The sequence below is a fragment of the Porites lutea genome, chromosome 6 (assembly GCF_958299795.1).
Source record: "Porites lutea chromosome 6, jaPorLute2.1, whole genome shotgun sequence".
Classification (NCBI taxonomy): Eukaryota; Metazoa; Cnidaria; class Anthozoa; order Scleractinia; family Poritidae; genus Porites; species Porites lutea.
In genome coordinates, this window is record NC_133206.1 from 12,314,487 (window position 1) to 12,332,292 (window position 17,806).

General features: G+C 40.6%; 2 protein-coding genes across 6 annotated transcripts in view; one reads left to right on the top strand and one right to left on the bottom strand.

The window, feature by feature from the left end:
* LOC140942375 (uncharacterized) overlaps positions 1 to 11,956 on the top strand; it is a 29,283-nt gene extending 17,327 nt beyond the window's left edge. For 3 of the 5 annotated variants that reach the window (XM_073391334.1, XM_073391335.1, XM_073391336.1), the window contains 8 exons: positions 560 to 612; positions 2,111 to 2,227; positions 3,509 to 3,610; positions 4,232 to 5,258; positions 7,364 to 7,618; positions 8,786 to 8,863; positions 9,294 to 9,378; positions 10,064 to 11,956. In XM_073391334.1, the coding sequence (XP_073247435.1) occupies positions 560 to 612; positions 2,111 to 2,227; positions 3,509 to 3,610; positions 4,232 to 5,258; positions 7,364 to 7,618; positions 8,786 to 8,863; positions 9,294 to 9,378; positions 10,064 to 10,142 (1,796 nt within the window). In that variant the 3' untranslated portion in view covers positions 10,143 to 11,956. Of the gene's footprint in view, positions 1 to 559; positions 613 to 2,110; positions 2,228 to 3,508; positions 3,611 to 4,231; positions 5,259 to 5,725; positions 5,940 to 7,363; positions 7,619 to 8,785; positions 8,864 to 9,293; positions 9,379 to 10,063 lie in introns of those variants that run through there. The other 2 variants (XM_073391337.1, XM_073391338.1) reach the window with 2 other exon arrangements.
* A 1,101-nt stretch (positions 11,957 to 13,057) lies between these two features.
* LOC140940564 (single-strand DNA endonuclease ASTE1-like) lies at positions 13,058 to 17,690 on the bottom strand. The gene is made up of 3 exons (XM_073389554.1): positions 17,231 to 17,690; positions 15,020 to 16,278; positions 13,058 to 13,808 (listed from the first exon to the last, which is right to left on the bottom strand). The coding sequence occupies exons 1-3, from the start codon at positions 17,647 to 17,649 to the stop codon at positions 13,552 to 13,554; spliced, it is 1,935 nt and encodes a 644-aa protein (XP_073245655.1). The 5' UTR covers positions 17,650 to 17,690; the 3' UTR covers positions 13,058 to 13,551.
* Positions 17,691 to 17,806: the final 116 nt, after the last annotated feature.

Genomic DNA, 17,806 nt, shown 5'->3' on the forward strand with positions numbered 1-17,806 from the left:
AGGTGGAATAATTGCAAAGTAGGTTTTCTTCTTCGCAGCTTAGGTTCTCTGTTGTCACATCGGCTTCTGCACTTAATTAGTTGGTGATGTACATAAGAAACGCTTCGTAGCATCACTATCGCGTGATAGCATTTTTATTGCTGAATCAAAGCTCTAGGTGATAGAATGTGGATGTGAATAAACAAAAACACTTGTTTATTTGTTCAAACTGTGGTGATATTTGTTCAAATGTCTGAGTCTGTGGATAAAATCTTACCATGTGATTATCATATCTAGCAATACTTTCCATTAGTATTGTTTTTACTGCACAATTTTGTAAGCTGAAGAAAGGTTTCATGTCGGAGGGCTTATGGCTGTGTCTCAGGACTCGGTCATGCTGTTCTCCTGTATTGCTTGTACTCATTGTACGCATTATGTTTATGAAATGTTTCTCAACACTGATAGTAACATATTTTATCATGGAAAAGAAGTATTTTTAATATCTGTTTATCTTTGATTTTGGTGCTTGGTGCCTGCTTCCACTTGGCTTATGACATTTTTTTTGTTCGTTTCGTTTTAGGAAACGCGGGCGCGGGTGATCGCTCGGAGCCTACGGGTCAAATCCCGCTAAAGGTGAGTCAAGAAAGCACACAGAACACACCAGGTTTTTTTATGCGTCGTAATACATTCAAAAGAGTATAGCGTGGGCATTCTTCCTTCCTTCTGCTCACAAACGCTGAAAAAAGCCCTGACAAATCCCGACTCGATTGGAGTTTTCATTACTTGCGTAGGAATTATTGGAAACGATATCGTGCAGACAGACGCACTGTATTACGGAAGTCGCTAGGTCAAGTTTCAAGAGCCTTTGGCGATTAATAGGCTCTAGGTGGTGGACCCACCCGTCAGAGAATTGATATACTTAATAGTCAAGTGCTACATTACTCCACAGTTTACTGAGAAAAATATCTGCAAGTTAGAGTCAACGTTTCTTCGAAAAGAGTGAGGATCATGGTTAAGAGTGGATTATACTTGTCTTAAGATAGTGAAGTGATTCCTTCAACCTCGTCATAAATAGCATTGACGTCATTTATCACTGAAAGGAGATTTCTTTGTGGGCTTTTTGTTGATGTAGCTTGTGTGAATAAGGATTTATCCTTATTTAGTTATAGGGGGTGTTCAGCAGCATTTAAGAGAGCGGAAATAATCGAGATGTTTGTTTCCGTGTACCTGTTGTTTGTGGTTGGATAGCATACCACCGATTCGTTTATAAACAAGTTACAATTTTAGCTTAGTTTTAAACATGCACATTCCCTCTTTGCTTACTTCAAGTGAACAAGTGTGTTACCTTGGTGAGTCTCTGAACTACCCAAAACTCGTTTTTGGACAGTTTTGTTTTTCACTTTTATTATAGAGAGTTCTAGTGTTACTAGAAATGTTTTTGGTGAGTTCGAAACGGTCGTTTGTCTCTAGTGAAATTTTGTATTATTCACTTTTATCGCTACTTATTTACTATCAGTGCAAACCTGTCTTGACTTGACAGCAATAATGATGATAATTGAATGGATTCCGGGTTTTTTTGTTTTTACTGTATCATTTTGACCCGTCTTGAAAGGCCAACAGTGACTAGAATATCCTTCCCTTTTATAATGACACTGCGTAATCAACTAAGCAAACATTTCGTGTAAATATCGGAATATCAGCAAATAAGGTCTTGAATTTTAAACAAATTCTCGTCATTATTGCCGCCAGAAATGTGAGGAAAAAAGTGAGGAGGACATATATCAGTATTAGGGGTTGAAAGGTTAACCACTGAGATCGTGGGCAGATGCTACTCTTTCGTCAGATATATATCGGCTTGCAAAAAGAAGCTTTTCGCGCGCCAGTACATTTCATGAAAAGTAGCCTTTGCTCGCGGGTAATCATTTATCTTTCTCACTGCCAAATTGTTTGGACCTCAACTCATTTCCAATTGTTGTCCCCATCTTATGCCACTTAACATTACAAATTAAGTATTTAACTCAGTGCCATTTAGGGATATTTCGGTACGTTTTTCCTGTGCGTTTCCAATGCACGACTATTTTTTGGTTGTTACTCACTCTGGTCCTATATTTCTTTGCGTTTCGTTCTCTAGATGCGAGACTACAACGCGCTGTACGACTGGTTGGAGAGATTCAAGTTGGCCATCTATATCGACAATTTTGTTAAGGGTGGTTTTGACATGACGAGTATGCATGGACTCACAGCAGAGGTAACGAGTGATTATTTCACTCCTAGCCTAGATTTTAATTCTGTTAATTTGAACAGAAAACGGGCTGAACATTATTTTTATATCATAAATTCTAGTAAGTTTTTTACCAAGAGCTGAATCTCTAGTGACTGTTTAACAGGTTTAATTTGAGAGGGAAGACGTGGGAGTCTTTCCGAAACGAGATGGAATCGAACATTCATCGCACACACAAGGCAAGGAGTGACAAGTCACTCGAGTATCAACTTTAAAAAACTCACAAAATACCGAGGTTTTCTTGAGCCTTTGAGCCCTAACTGAAGTTGGAAGTTATCCCGGAGGGAACTCAAGTGAAGTTTAGGGGTTGCTGCCGAGTCCTGCAAACCCTAACCCTGACCCTTTTTACGACAACAGGAGACGTACTTTACGACCCAGATTCGTTTCGTCGTACAAGAAATTAAGACGGAATTCACCAGGAAATTGAGTAATTTTAATTTTCAGTGGACAAAAACCTTGTACCAGAATAATTTAAAGAATATTGAAATCGTTTTTACATTTTTCAAGGGCTATAGATGTAATTAGTTATCTGTAATAACTAAAATGATAATTTCAAATTTCACGAGAATTGTGAAAACACAGGTAAAATTCTGAAAATTTCATGTGTCGGGCTCCCCTAAGAAATTTTCTTTGGTGTTATTACAGCTAACTAATTACATCTTTAGCCCTTAAAAATGTAAAGAAGAATACAACATGCTTTAAATTATTCTGGTGAAAGGTTTTCGTCCACTGAAAATTAAACTTACTCAATTTCCTGATGGATTCCGTCTTAAGCTGACATACATGGAACTAGAACCCGGAAAACAATACCTTGTTCAGCGGTACATACCTGCCTAGTGCCCACGGGATGTTGTAAAGTGCTGCTTCTAGACACAGTAAAAGTGCTCCTTGTTTGTAGCTGACACTCCAGAGACACAAAATACATGTCATTTTTCGGAAGCGATACGCTTTCTTTCAACAATTTCACTGAGATGTATTTGGCACCACAGCTGGGGCTAATCGAGCAGACTAATGAGGGCAACTGATGGATCTTATATTTCATAATCACAAGATTTGTTAATTACTTTGGTCCTTTCGGCAGTATTACTTGTATAGCTAATATCGCACGTGACCGTGCAGTCCCCAACTCACCCCTTCCTGCTCTCCCTGCCACAGACACACGGACACCATTGGTCAATAACTCTGTAAAAAAGAGTTTCTTAATTAGATACATAATTATACTGGTCTGTTTGTGCTACCTTTTTCTAGGATTTGACGGCTATAAACGTCAAGAAAACGGGACACAGAAAAAAGATCCTATCAGAGGTGGCGAAATTGGAAGAAACAACTATTTTTCCCAACGAAAAACCAGTAAGTTAAAGTCGTGATACGATTAGATTCTAGTTCTAAATATCTTGTAAGTTGCTCTCCCCAGTCTTCCTCCTGTTTACTCCTGGACTACGAACCTGGCATGTATTCGTATTATCATTGCTATAATACGACAATCTGACTTTCTCGACACGATAGGAGTTTTTGTATACCCTAAAATTCCGAAAATAAGCCCCTCCATGTATAAGCCCCTCCAGATATAAGCCCCCGCAAAGCGGTGCTGCAAAAAACCCTCCATTAAATCGCCCCTCCAAATATAAGCCCCCGGGGGCTTGTACTTGGAAAATTGCCCTCAAATACAAAATTTACTTCCAACTATAAGGCTAGCGCAATCGATTTTTAAACGCAAATTTCCCTCCGTAGATACGCCCCTCCGAATATAAGCCCCTCCAAAAACAAGCCCCTCAAAAAGGGCCTTTGAAAAATATAAGCCCCGAGGCTTATTTTCGGAAGTTTACGGTATGCTACAAAGGGTTGAAAGGGCTACACAGGCGAGTTCTTGAAGAGAAGGCTTTTTTGAGGTTTGGCGCGCCACTAAAACCCCCCTCTAAGTGCCCCCTAGGTTTTATTGTACATTGAAAATTTGTGATGCTTTTCTTGCAGAAAGATATCATGACTTGGCTGCGTCTTATTGGTTTAGAACAGTACATTCCCGAGTTTATGGACGGCGGATTTGATGACATGGATTTCCTACAAGACATGACTGTGGAAGACTTAGTAACGATTGGAGTCACAAAGCCAGGCCACCAGAGAAAGATATGGATGGCTGTGAACGCACTGAAAGGAGGAGACGAGAACGGAAATTTGTTAACAATACAGACGGAGACAGAGCTGACACCGCAGGAAAGAAAAGGTTATTTAGAAACCTGTTTGGACGGAGACGATTCAGGCGTTTCCACGGATGAGGTGGAACCCGATAACGCGAGAACGGATGACAGCGAAATGGACTTTCCACCTCCACCAACTTTTCCGCTCAACGAGGAGCCGTTCGTGGAAGATTCTTCGTCAGCTGAGTCTGAATCTGCGCCCGAGCGAGGCTTACGAAAGGACGACACTCAGACACTATCGCCGTGTGAAAACATACAGGAAGATCAACAGGAAGGTCGGCCTTCAGAATTTCCACAAATATCAAATAACGCGGAAAGCATTCCATCCACCGAAGTTCAAGAAAAAGTCCCTGATAAAAACGATGTGGATCCATCTCTAGGAGCAAACACACTGAACATTAACCCTACTCCGGACAGCGAAGATGACGAACCCCCTCCCCGTCCCCCTCCACCCATGGAAGATATTGACATCTCGCTTCCTGTACCCGACACTAAACTAAATAACTTGGCGGATGATTCCAAAGTTCCAGTTAGTTCTGTGAAGGATGCGGTGCGGAGAGAAAATGATAGAATACAGGCCTTCACAGTGGACTCCACGTTTCAGAAGCCCAGGAAACCAGGCCCACCGCCTCCAGTCAAACCAAAAAGCGCCAAGAAGCCCCCTCCACCTGCCGTTAAACCCAAACCAAGAAAATCACCGTCTTTCTCAGGATCCAGTGACAAAAGCTCAGGAGATGAGAGCTCTGGAGATAGGTCACCGATAAAAGCACATTCTCCTCTTAGTTCAAAGACTTCTGTTGACAGTAAGTATATTTTTAAACGTTGGGGCATTTCAGTTGAGTGTTGATAATGATGTCTTGATTATTTTGTCGGTGATCGGCTGAAACATTTTGCCCCACTTTCTAACCAACCAAAAGTGAAATGTAAATATACTTGCTCAAGATCTGACTGATTCTACACTGCGAGCAGAGGTTTCTCTTTTGCATGGCTCTTAGAGTTTACGAAGTCGTTCGCGTGGCTTGTCTGTTGCGCAGTTTGTAAATACATTATAACTGAAACTCTCGGGGGGAGGGGTGCACAGTATTTCGTGTAACATCAACTTACAATGGCGTTTTTAACATGAAGGATTCTAGACGTTATAGCTTCCTTAGGGCTTCGTTAAGTTCACTAAGCTGGGGAACACTGACTTTTTCAGTTCCGCCTCGTAAACGTCACTCCTTTATGCGGGTTAAAAACGTTTTAATGGGTGTCGATTTGTAATTTGTTTTAGAGGGTCAGAAGTGCTCCTAGTGGATGCGGGCCACAAGTTCATCAGCCATGCCCTGCTGTATTGTCTACTACCTTAATAACTTTTTATTAGTTTAGTGCGCCATAAAAGACAACTGTGGTCACCGCAATTGCATGACACCCCGCTCAACCCTCTCACTCCATCACTCCACACCTAGTTTCAACTTTTGACGCTATTCGCCACTCACCGAGTAGGAAACTGGACCGAGTTAACTTTCGCAAAGACTTCTGGGACTGTTTTAGGAACAGGTAAAAAATTGACCAATAGCTGACCGGTGCGTCCCCAGTAACGATCCCTGAAGTCTGCGAAAGTTAAACTATAGGCTCAGTTACCTTCTCTTTTGAAAAGTGCTAATGAGTGAGCTCCTCTGGTGTTTCCATTGAAACGAAACCATCGTGGCAGTACTTTCGTTTGGTCAATTTTTGTTTCTCAGTATCTTACAAAACAAATTTATGGCATTTTGGAGGTTTTAGGCCTTTGTGAGTGAAAGGGTTAAATTTATTCTCATTCAAACTTTATAGTTACGTCTCTTGTATTTCTTTATGAGTTTATTGATAGACTGGATGCTTACATGCGTGCAAGCATCCAGCCAGCTTTTGGATTGCTTTCAACCCAAGTTAAAATAAAATTGTGTCCCTCACCGGCACAGCATGACAGTCTCTTTAGAAAATTCCTCATTTTTGCATGCTATTAATAAGTGGAGCCTCTTAATGCATGATTTAATGTTGTAAGGGTAAATATCGTGAATCTGTAACAAATGAAAATTGAAGCACAAGGTTGCTGGCATATCCACTGAAACTTCTGTCAATCATTGCATGCGAAGCTGTAGCCTTGAAGAGAACTAATAATGAATCAGAGCTACCTGTGTAGACCACACAGTACACCCTCTGGTTTAGCTCAAATTTAAAACGCGAACCATTGCTGTGGAGCGATTTTTGATGTTGGCTTAGAAACTGAATGAATAGGGCTTCGTGCTTTCGTATGTCGCTTTCTTTATCTAATCACTGAAGAGTCCGCAGTTACATAGGATCTCAAAGTGACCATTTTTCATGGCCCAGTTCCTCAAAAGATGGTTTAAGTTTAACCAGGGTTACGCCAAATTTCAGAAATGTTTTCCTGTCCAGGAACATGTTACTTAAGCTTGGAAAATGTTATTGAGCCGTAACTCTGAGATCTAGTTACGACAAGACAAAATGATTCTCTGAAAAATCTATAGGAAGGTAAATACAGTCGTGGATTAAAATTGTGATACTGTATTAGGGCTAACTGGTCTTTCAGAAACCGAGCGCATGCTTATATGCCTTGCATGCGAGCTGGACACCTTCTAAGGGCGTGTTCAATTGACCGTATTTCGGAATGAGAGTAAATGTAGTAAACACTTGATATCATTTGTTTAACATTCATTGCATTGCAATGTCTAGAAATCTGCTTGAAATGGAAAATTCAGATGTGTCTAGCGTTTAAGTGGTCCAAAAATCACGAATACAAGAGATTGAGACAAACCTCTTGCGTATTCTTATTCCGGAATACGATCAATTGAACGCACCCCAAGTCACGTGAGTCAATTTATTGCATGTGAGTATAGTTACCGTAGTAACAGTCAATCACGTTGGCCATCAGGGCGCAGCAGCACAGGTTCCAATCCCAACTTGTGGCCGTCGTCTCCAAGCAACCGACTCAGCGGAAACGGAAGTTTGCATTCGCGTAGCAGCAGTACCAGCAGCCAAGGCTCGGTGGAATCTATAATCGAAGAGATGGAGGAAAAACGAAGAAGCTTTGAAAAGCCAGGCCGGAAAAGTAGCGCTCCGGAACGACTGAACACATCTTATGAGTACAGTGGAGGGAAGAGATTGAGCGCGGCAGATGCCACGAGAGGTAAACAGTGGTTGACTGCGTGTAAAAGAACGAGTTCTCTTCACTGCACTGTAACTGATTGACTGCATATTAATCTACTCGCTACACGCGGATCCCGGCATCAACCACCCAAAGCACTGCTTATCTTGAGAATAATGTTAACCTTTCTTTAACTTGTAAACTACTAATATAAAAAAAAAATGTGGTAACAATTTGTTTTCAACAGTGAAAAAGATCTTCTATCTAGTAAATTAAAGGAAATCATTATAATTCTCTTAAGAAAAAGCTGGAGATTTAAACTGCGCTTATAAACATTCTTTTAAGCACTTCATTTTAATGTTCGTAGCATTTATGCCATTGTAGTTAACAATTCTCCTTCTTTTAATCTACATGGCCACGCAGGCTACTTTATATATTGAACTGATGGTTAATATTCAGATTCTATCTTTTGTGCTATTTTTTTTTTATAACCGTTCTTTGATGCAACAATGTAGACACTCGGGGTCTGGTGGACGGTCTAGGGAACACTGACAGTGAGTACCGCGTGGTATCAGTGACTTGCCCGTAGGAGGAAGTAACCTGACAAGCATAGGTTCCCGAAAACCAGAAGAAGCTTGCGCGTAAAGAAACGTCCCTCCCCTCTTACTTAGCCCTCCCCCGAGTACTCAACAAAGTTTTACTCAGGGAGGCTCCGCCCCGAGCTCCGACCCCTTACCCTTTTATCTGCCATTTTTGCCAGAAAAGGTACTCCTTTTGAATACCTTCTATTGACAAATGATACAAATTGCACATAGGTACTTTTGAACGCTCCATCCCTTTTAAGTGCTATAAATGTAGCGTTTTTAAGATATGAAAAACAAAACAAAACACAAAACCAGGAAATTTTTCTTGACTCAGTTTCACAGCCATAAATTCTTCTCTTAACCTTTTAGGTCCATTTACAGACGGAAAGACAAATTTCCCCACCCTTTTATATACTTCAACTAGTGAAATCCAAACCCTTTGATAAACCTGAAGCATGAAAAGGGTACCCCTTTCGGGTGAAGACTATTCGTATAGGCCATTATAGGGAGTACCCTCCCCTCGGTTCTTAACTCTTCCTTAACTTTGGCTCGTGGTCAAACGGAGCATGGAGCCAGTCCCCTTCCTTTTTTTGTCATTTTTAATGTATTCTGAATTTTATTTCAGCTGAAGGGGAACTAGATAAACAAATCAAACAGATACTGAGACCGCGTTCCAGAGAGGACTTGGCCACTGTCACGACAGGTACCTACGGCCTTTCCGTTATATTAGAGCAAAATTAGGAGATCGTGCACAAACGTTATGGATCTTGTTAATTCCCTTTCTTGCAGTTTGTAAGCGTAATCTCAAACGTTAGTTATACTATAGCTGTATACCTGTCTCATGTGTTTACATTTTTATGGTCAAAATGATAAAAAAGCAAAGTGAAGCCCTAACTCTGCATACTCAGTGTAAAGCTGTTTTGTACTATCTGAGACCGTGTAGGCAAATTTACTTCTTTGTGCGAGAATACCTCGTACGCACATTGTATTCGGACGAAACGACCGGAAATCTAGTACGTGGTTTAATTGATGTGACCTTGCTGAAGTATGTATCTTATTTTATGTTGTCTGCGAATATATGATTTTCCTATCAAATGTGTTACCGTTGATGCAGTGGATTATTTTTCTTGCAGAATCCTCTGAGGCTATTTCTAGCATTCCGCGGAATGAAGCAAAGACAACGTCGACAAGCAAGGACGGGGTGAAAGCTGAGGAAGAGTAAGCATTATAGTTTAGAGAGAGGAATAGGAACAATTCTCACTCTTTCGTAAAATGTTCAATTGCGTCGAAAAGTTTCGGGAAAATAATACTGAAGCCCTTGTAATTTCGAAAAGACTTAAGTTCCCCTAGGATGACAGAACAGAGGCAAAATTTATAGCGCCTCTTAGAATGCATTTCTAGATATCTATTAAGTACTCTTGATAGCCTAAAAAGAGTTTTCAGTGTATTTAGCCGGAGGAAACCATCTTTGGGTACCCCTGACGTTTGCAAGGTAGTGGTGGGGGTGGCGGTGGGAGTGCATAAACTTGCCCCTTACAAGGCAAACTTTTGTATAATCTCGCGACTTTGTAGAGCTGTTTCTTCGTTATTAATCAACAAATCATTCTCAAACTCGGCAATTTTATTAGTCTTAAGGCGCTTTTTGCAGCGTTGTCGACGAATTTTCGCCAACTGGCCCCTTAAAAGGTTGAAAAATCCGTGGAAGGGTCTGTTATCACAGGGTTATTCCTGTAAATCTTTTTATGACTTGTTTATGATTGCTATCGTATAATCAAATCCTTATCACCGCGTCAGTGTCAACCTTAAGGGCTTATGAGTACAAGAATCAAAGTAGATTAAAATTCGTTGTTTACGCGCTCGTCATGCTTGTGCTTAAAGATTTTTCATTTTTGGTCTCTTGTAGTTCGGCGGAGGAACTCATGAAGGATATCAACAGCATGCTGAGTGACTTCTCTTCAGAGCTAGACTCCATGTTCGATTAAAATGGTAAAAGAAACGCTCAAGGCCGTCTGCATAGCTAGTGCACCAAATATGGCAATGGACATAACCGGACACAGTGATCTATTACCCTGACCAGTACTGAATTAGATGTGCTGGTTTACGGTCATCTTGCCACCAACGAAATCGCTACCAAAAAGTCGACTCGCTATAAGTCGAATAACTCGGAAATATTAAATTGACACAGTTTAATACCAGAATTTTACTCATTCGTCAAGCTTATTCGAATTTGAAGTCGACCTAAATACAAATCTGTCGATCCTAATTGAGGATCCTTGCGTCGAAGCTCTCATGCTCTTAACCCTTTAAGCCCTAAGAGTGATCAGCATCAAATTTCTCCATGTAATATCAATGCTTTGTAAAACAGAGTGGTCATGAGAATTAAGGACATGATCACACAAGATGAATTTGCTTAATGTTTTGTCAACTTCTCCCTACTACTTCTATAGAAAATAAATAGGTGCAACAAATGAGAATTTCAATGTTGATCCTAGGCAAAGCTGTGCTCTAGCAGAGCCCGGTGGCCCATGGCGCCTAACTTTTGTTCTCGGGCGACTAGAAAATCTTTGCTTTTTCATAGAAATCATATGCTGGGCACACTGGATTTCACAAGTTCAGAGCACTGGGCTCCCTAAATACTGATAATAGCTTCAGTTAATGTAAACTTTGACATTTAAGAGATTTACATGTAAAAAAAAGCAAGAAAAATCTTTTCTTTGAAATATGATAACGTAATGGTTAAGAGAAAATTTTTGTTCGTGAAAGTTCTTTTCACTTGTTGTGTATAGTTGGGGCTTTTCAAAACAATAAATCTAAGTCCTATTTTTGGTGGCGATTTTCGTTGGTGGTGATGTGCCTGGATACCGATGTGCTTCATTATGGCAAATGAACGCATTTACTCGGCATTGCATTAGTAACGTTCATATTGAATTGCCGACATTTATTGTTCTTCCATGAACGGTTTTCATGTCGTGAAAGAATCACGTTTATGCAAACTCCACTCTTCTGCAAGCACTTAGATGCGGATCATCTCACGGAAAAGATAATCCATTGTCGATCCCAAGTTACATGCACAAAACTCCATTACTTTAAGAGTTTTCACTCATGTCACCAGGGTCTCTACTGTCCTGCACTCTCTCACTCAAGGGGGGACAGAGGCGGTTGATGTTGGATTTAATCTTTTAAAAATTAAGCAATTAATTTTTTGTTTAGTAATCTACAGTAGATGGCTCTGGGTGCCCTTTCTTGGGGCTAATATGTTTGAAGTCCATCGTGGTCAAACAGTTCCTTTGATTCACCAATGAGGTGGTACCATTACGAATTCACTGCGCTTAGTGATTGCTTAAGAAATCTCGCACCTTTTCCTCAACCAGCCATATAAGGCAATTTAAGTCTTGTAGGCGATTCCCCGCCCTAGTTGAAAGCCGCCCTAACAAGACTATTCATTGCAAGCTCATTGGAAGATAATATTCGCTTTTTTGATTTAATAAATAGCTGTTGAAAGGGTGTGCAAAAATTTTTATTAAGGCCCTTAATTTCTCTTTCGAACAAAAGGAGAAGAACTTCCCTTAACGAAGGCTGATTATATTCATTTGATAATCGCAAAGTCGTGGAATACTTAACAGTTCCAATGAAAAACGCAAAATGTAATATCATTTTATTAGACATTTGCAAAATTGTAAAATGGCTTTTAATTTTTAAAGAAAAACCCAACGTGTATAGAGCTTTATCATTTTTTTATTCTTGTAACAAATAGACGTACATTTTCTATAATTAAACTTAGTTTAAATGTGAATAATGATGCCCAGTTTTTATCGAAGGTTTTCAATAACATAGATGATCCCTGATCCCGAATTAACCCCTTAAGTCCCAAGAGGTACCAACATTAATGTTCGCCTTGCAGTGGAGCGATTTTCATATGACCATGAAAAATGGTTTCGGTAAGTGTTCGTTATTTGTTTTCTCAGTCAATGGACGAAAAGATCAAATATGGACTCTTCGTTTTCGCGCCAAAGAAAACCCTAATATGGAGAAGCCATTGTTCGATTGGCCAATCGTGTTGCAGTATGACGTCAAAGCGAATTATCGATTGATTTCTAGTTCTCGGGCGGGACGTTTTTTCACCCGAGCGTTCGCTTAACCAACCAAAAGCCACGCGCGCTTGTGTCCGTTCGATAAACCAATCAAATCGCTCTATTTGCGTTGTTGTTTGTTGTTTCTGTTTTGTTCGCGCGTTTTCATTTCAAGGTCATGTGCTAAATCGCTCTATCAATACATAATCAAGAGAAAAGCTTACGAAAATCAATTAGAAAATGCTTTGATCTTTTATCAAATTATCTCTACAACTAATTCTTTAAGGAAATGTGTGGAAATTCGTCTGAAGAATTTAAATGGGGATATTGGGGTTTAAATGATCAAGGAAGAATCAGGGTGCACGCACTGAGTTTATATCAAATACATTAGTCTTAAGGGAAGTTGTAATTCGCGGTTATACTAAACACAAAAACGTATAATATACCAGTACCGAAACACTGGGACAGTACGTTACAGCTATAGTCTTCTTAACCTTGACTAGCCTGTACCAGGCCCCTGGTCAGTGCAAACAAGCGAAACGAGGCGAGCCAGGAAAAAGCTAGGCTCAGTCTCCAGCCTTGTGCGTGTCGATGCGCCAGACACCCAAGGCGAGACTGGGTGACTGAGACTGAGCCTAGGGAAAAGCGAGCGAGCGAAAAATCTCCGTCTCTCCCCAGTTTCCACGCTGCTTTCGCGCAAATTTCTTTCTTCGATCTTGGAGCCCGGAAAAGTATAAACCTTGGCTTGGTTTTTTCCCAATTGTAGAACACGTGACGTCATTTCATTAGTTATGCGCACATTAGCAAGTGAGCTTTTAGAAGGGTGCACGACTCAATACAGCTTCATTATAAAGGCCACACGACACCAGAAATGAAGGGTTTTACGTCCTTGTCAGCAAAAGAAATTGACATTTCGGGTTCCAGTTATTAAGACGTCATCAGATACCTGTTCCTCCCAGTACGTCGTATTTCAACGGTTTACGTGTCACCTGTGGTTTCGCTATAAAAGAAATTTCGCCACACTAGTTAGTTGGTTTGCTACATTGTACAAATTAATTCAGCGCATCTTACTTTTCAAACGCAATTAAGATCATCCCAGTTTTCTTTGTCAAAGGTATTGCGAAACAAATAGACACGTCGCATTTCAACGGTTCACGTGTCACCAGTGGTTTCGCTATAAAGTCATTTCGCTACACAAGTTAGTTAGTTTGCTACATTCTACAAATTAATTCAGCGCATCTTACTTTTCACACGCAATTAAGATCATCCCGGTTTTCATTGTCAAAGGTGTTGTGAAACAAATAGACATTATTTTAGTAATTCACTCGTCGTCATCCTGGCTATCTTGTTCTTCCAAATTGCACAAATATGCAAATCGATTTTCCAACATTTCGTTGTCATCAGATGTGTTCGTTGCAGCCTTGACATGAGAACCTTTGGCCTTACTTCCATTGTTCCTTTCACGTGGTCTTTTCTCTGGAGCGATTTTGTGTAGCAGATCCTTTGTTACTGCTGTTTTAAGTTTGTTGAACAACTGGAATTGTTTTAAAGACGGAATTAGTTCCTCTGGGGTGCGTCCTAGAAAAAAAAGTACATAATAAATTGATTTTGAGATAAATATTAGCGATAAAAAATCACGACGTTTCGACCTCTCCGAGGTCATTTTCAAGTGTATAAAAGTTCTCTAAATTAGCATAAATAAGTTAAAAACAAGTTATAATAGATAGGCTACACGTGCCGACACCTACACCAACGAATAGAAGAACACAAAGGATCGGCAATCGGAAACCACCTCAGAGAGCAGCATGATATGGAGCCTGAAGACATCGCACAAAGTTTTAGAATCTTAAGAAAGTGTCAGAACAAATTTGACTGTCTTATTTTTGAAATGTTTTTTATCCAAGAACTGAAACCGACGCTTAACAAACAGTGCGATTCAATTCGCGCCAAATTATTTGTTTAGAGTAGTTCTTGTTAACATTTTTTTATTTCCATTGTTTTTTGACTTTATAAATATTTTTAAGCACTTTTTACATTTTTACATATTTTATCACATTTTAGCGTTCACCACATTTTTATCTATTATAACTTGTTTTTAACTTATTTATGCTAATTTAGAGAACTTTTATACACTTGAGAATGACCTCGGAGAGGTCGAAACGTCGTGATTTTTTATCGCTAATATTTATCTCAAAATCGATTTCTAAGAAACTACTTATTAACATAATAAATTCCTGCTAAAATCGTACGTTCTTTCCTGATTGTAACAAGGCGTGTAACAAGGTTCTCGTTGTAGTGTAGAAGTGTTGGACTATCGGCTATCATTGAAAAATTAAACTGAAAAGGCAACGGTTAGCTTGCAACTGTAACATAAGAGAGTATTCATAACCTATATTTTTATTTGCAACCAGCGTCGAGTCAACAAGTATTCTGCGATGACTCGACTTTTCGCGTAGGTTATTAAAGTAGCACAAGCTAACGTGAAAAGGAATTCAACATGAAAAGAAATGTCAACTTGAGGTGGAAATGTCTGCCTGCAAAAAGGGCTTGACTAAAAGGCAGTGACTTTGTCTCACAATCCAATCAAGTAGCTGAGCTCGACAGGAGCTGAAAGATTCGACCACAATAATCAGTCAGTGTCAAATGCAAACCATCTAACTGTCCATCTGTTGTAAAAGTCTTTTTTAAGTTTTCAATTTTTTGTTCTAATTTTCATAGTTTTGAGTATTGCTTGTGCACGGGAAAGTGCTGGCATAGTTTACTCAGTGTTTTGTCGATAAATAACTTACCTTGATTTAGTTTCTCCGCCAGATTGTGCGCCATTTGGCCATTGTATATCTTATGAATGTACGGCGTAAGCACAGGCTCGAGTAAAGTACAGTTAAGGTTGATAGCGTCTCTCAAAACAGACTGCCACTGACAAAAACTGTGCGCTGCTCGCAGATCAAACGATTGAGGTGAGTATTTTGGGTTTGTAGTTTTCACGTTCTCTTCCTTCAAATTGTCTTGTAAGTTAACACAACAGCACAATAAAGCCAAGAGATGATTCATCTTTAGCTCTGGCTGCGCATTGTTGAGAAGATAACGAAGTGATGCAACAAATAACTTCATATCCTGCGGTAAGGCCCCTATTTCAGGTGTGTCTGCACTATCAAGCGCAAATAACAAAAAGTTTAGCGTCTCTGTGGTCTCGAGATATGGCATGAGACTTATACCTGGTACCACACCCTCTTGATAGGGTGCAACATTTGACGGCTTCACCGTCATGCCCTCTCTATCCCATTCTCGCACACCTGGTAAATTTCCCGTCTCTTTTGTGCCTTCTTCTACATCGTTTAGAATACCGTAAACAAACTGTCTAAGCCAGAAAGAAGAGCGGTTTGCGGAAATTTCCCCACAGTTTTCAACCTGCACTCGAAGCAAGCATTTACCTGAGGTTAAACTGTTCATAAATTTGGTTGAAAACAGCCCAGAACGAAACCGACGCAAAACCCACTGCTCAATTTCGTGGCCATTACGTGTCCTAAGAGAGCTGCACACCGCACCAGTTTTAAAATAATCCAATAAATTCGATTCCTTAATGTTATATTCCTGAAGAGAAAGTTCTACAACTTGTCTCAGTTCACATCTGTTTTGCGGTGATGATATCATTTGAAGGACGGACTCCAGTGCTTTCTGTTGGTTACACGAGTCAGGTAGCTCGGACAGCATGTTAGCAATGCTTGCAAACCTTGCTTCTCTTCGGCTAAAACGATTCGTGGTTTGAATGCGAATCAGTGCAAGGTTAAAAGCCGCCAGTGCGTCCGAACTCATGTAATCATTGCCCGCCAAAGAAGCTAACAAAGGAATCAGTTCTGCGCGAATTCCAAAGTGTGATGCCAGTTTACTACGGTAGAAAATACTGGCTCTTAATTGACCTGCTGTCCAGTCGAAAAAAGACAGTGGTATGTAGCCTGCTTTTACATCAAATATGAAGAAGTCACTGTCGTTGCCTAGAACTGGGCAGTTCCATGATCGAGCCAAAGAAGCAATTTCTGCATCAGCTTCACTGTTGAGGAAAAGAGAGAGGATTACATCTTAGGCCAAATACAACATCAAACACTACACTGCTTGCCGCAGAAGAAAATACACTTGCTTAAGCTAAATCAAACAATTTCTTCATATTGCAGCGTAGTGTGTGGATGTGCTTGCCTATGGAAAGGCTCTTTAGTGGGGGACAGTGCGAGGACTTTACGGTCATTTCGCTCCGGTTACTTAGCCCCCTATTTTAGAACGAGGATGTTACTTTTGAAGCGTGCTTGTTTTGCTTCATGGCTTATAGATCGAGGGGGGCTAAGTAACCGGGGCAAAATGACTTGGGGTCGAAATGACCGGTTACCATGCGAGGAGATAAAGTCTCTCCCCTTCTCTTTAAACAACGTTTCCCTGGGAGCCTGTCGGCAGTGGCAGGTACAAAATAAAAAAAAAGATTACAGAACACAGGCCACAGGTGCAGGTCAGAGCTCTATTGAAAAGTAACTGAGATAGGCATTTTCGCCTTAGGCTAAAACTCAGTTTTAAATTGTGATTCGGGTTTGGTTGTTTAATATTTACTGTAGCACGGTGACCTGTAACCTGCGACCTGCGTTTTGTACCTGCCGTGTCCGCAGGCAAGGGGCGAACACTGCCCCTGGGTCTCCGAGGATGCTCGCGCTCCGACGCAGTTTGCGTCCAGTTTGTATGGTTATCGAATAAAAATACGGAAAAAATTGAGGGCTGTGAACAACTTTGTCGCATCGGTACTCATAGCCTGATTCTCAGACGTCCGAGGTCGTTCGCGGTCCCTTTCGCTTCCCGCGATCGACCTCGGACGTCTGAGAATCAGGCTACGGTACTCACTTCTTACCAAAGACGACTGCCCCTCCCTCAACCTCCGCCTTTTCGGGCTATCTCACCATGGGGGAATTCCCGCTTTCAAAATTTTCGAAACAGTGTGTTTATCAAAACTTAATATTATTTACCTGTCGCAAACTGCAAATTGAATGCCACGATCCCTTAGCGCTTGTAGGAAAACAACTTTGGTCAAAAGCGGAAGTAAGAACTCGCGGTCATCAGCTGATTTTGCCAAAGCATTCGCCCTTTGAATATTCTGGATTGCTCGCTTCTGGAGTGTTTCCAGCTTTTTGTCGCTTGGATCGTCCGCGCCATCGAAGATCACAAAGCACTCGACTCGTTTAGAACTCAACGCAGTAAAAAACGAATCAACCGCGCGGTAAAACTCGCCGTATTGCCCACCGCACCGGAAGTCAAATCCATTACTTACATAAAGATAGTAGCACAAACAAGACCCATCTATGACTAGTTTGGTATCTCGAAGAATGATCTTTTCCCAAAGATTTGGGATCGAATTAACGTAACTTGTGAGTCCGTGGATCCCCATGTTTTTTTTAGAAGGTGAAAATCGTCACAGCCAGATGTACCAGGCGCTCGTAAAATGCTCTTGACTAGGTGGTGAGGTATTAGGTGCTGTTTTGCAGAGGCTACATAATCAGGATTTTTAATTGATTGCTGATGAGCATTCTTTGACAATGTTTTAA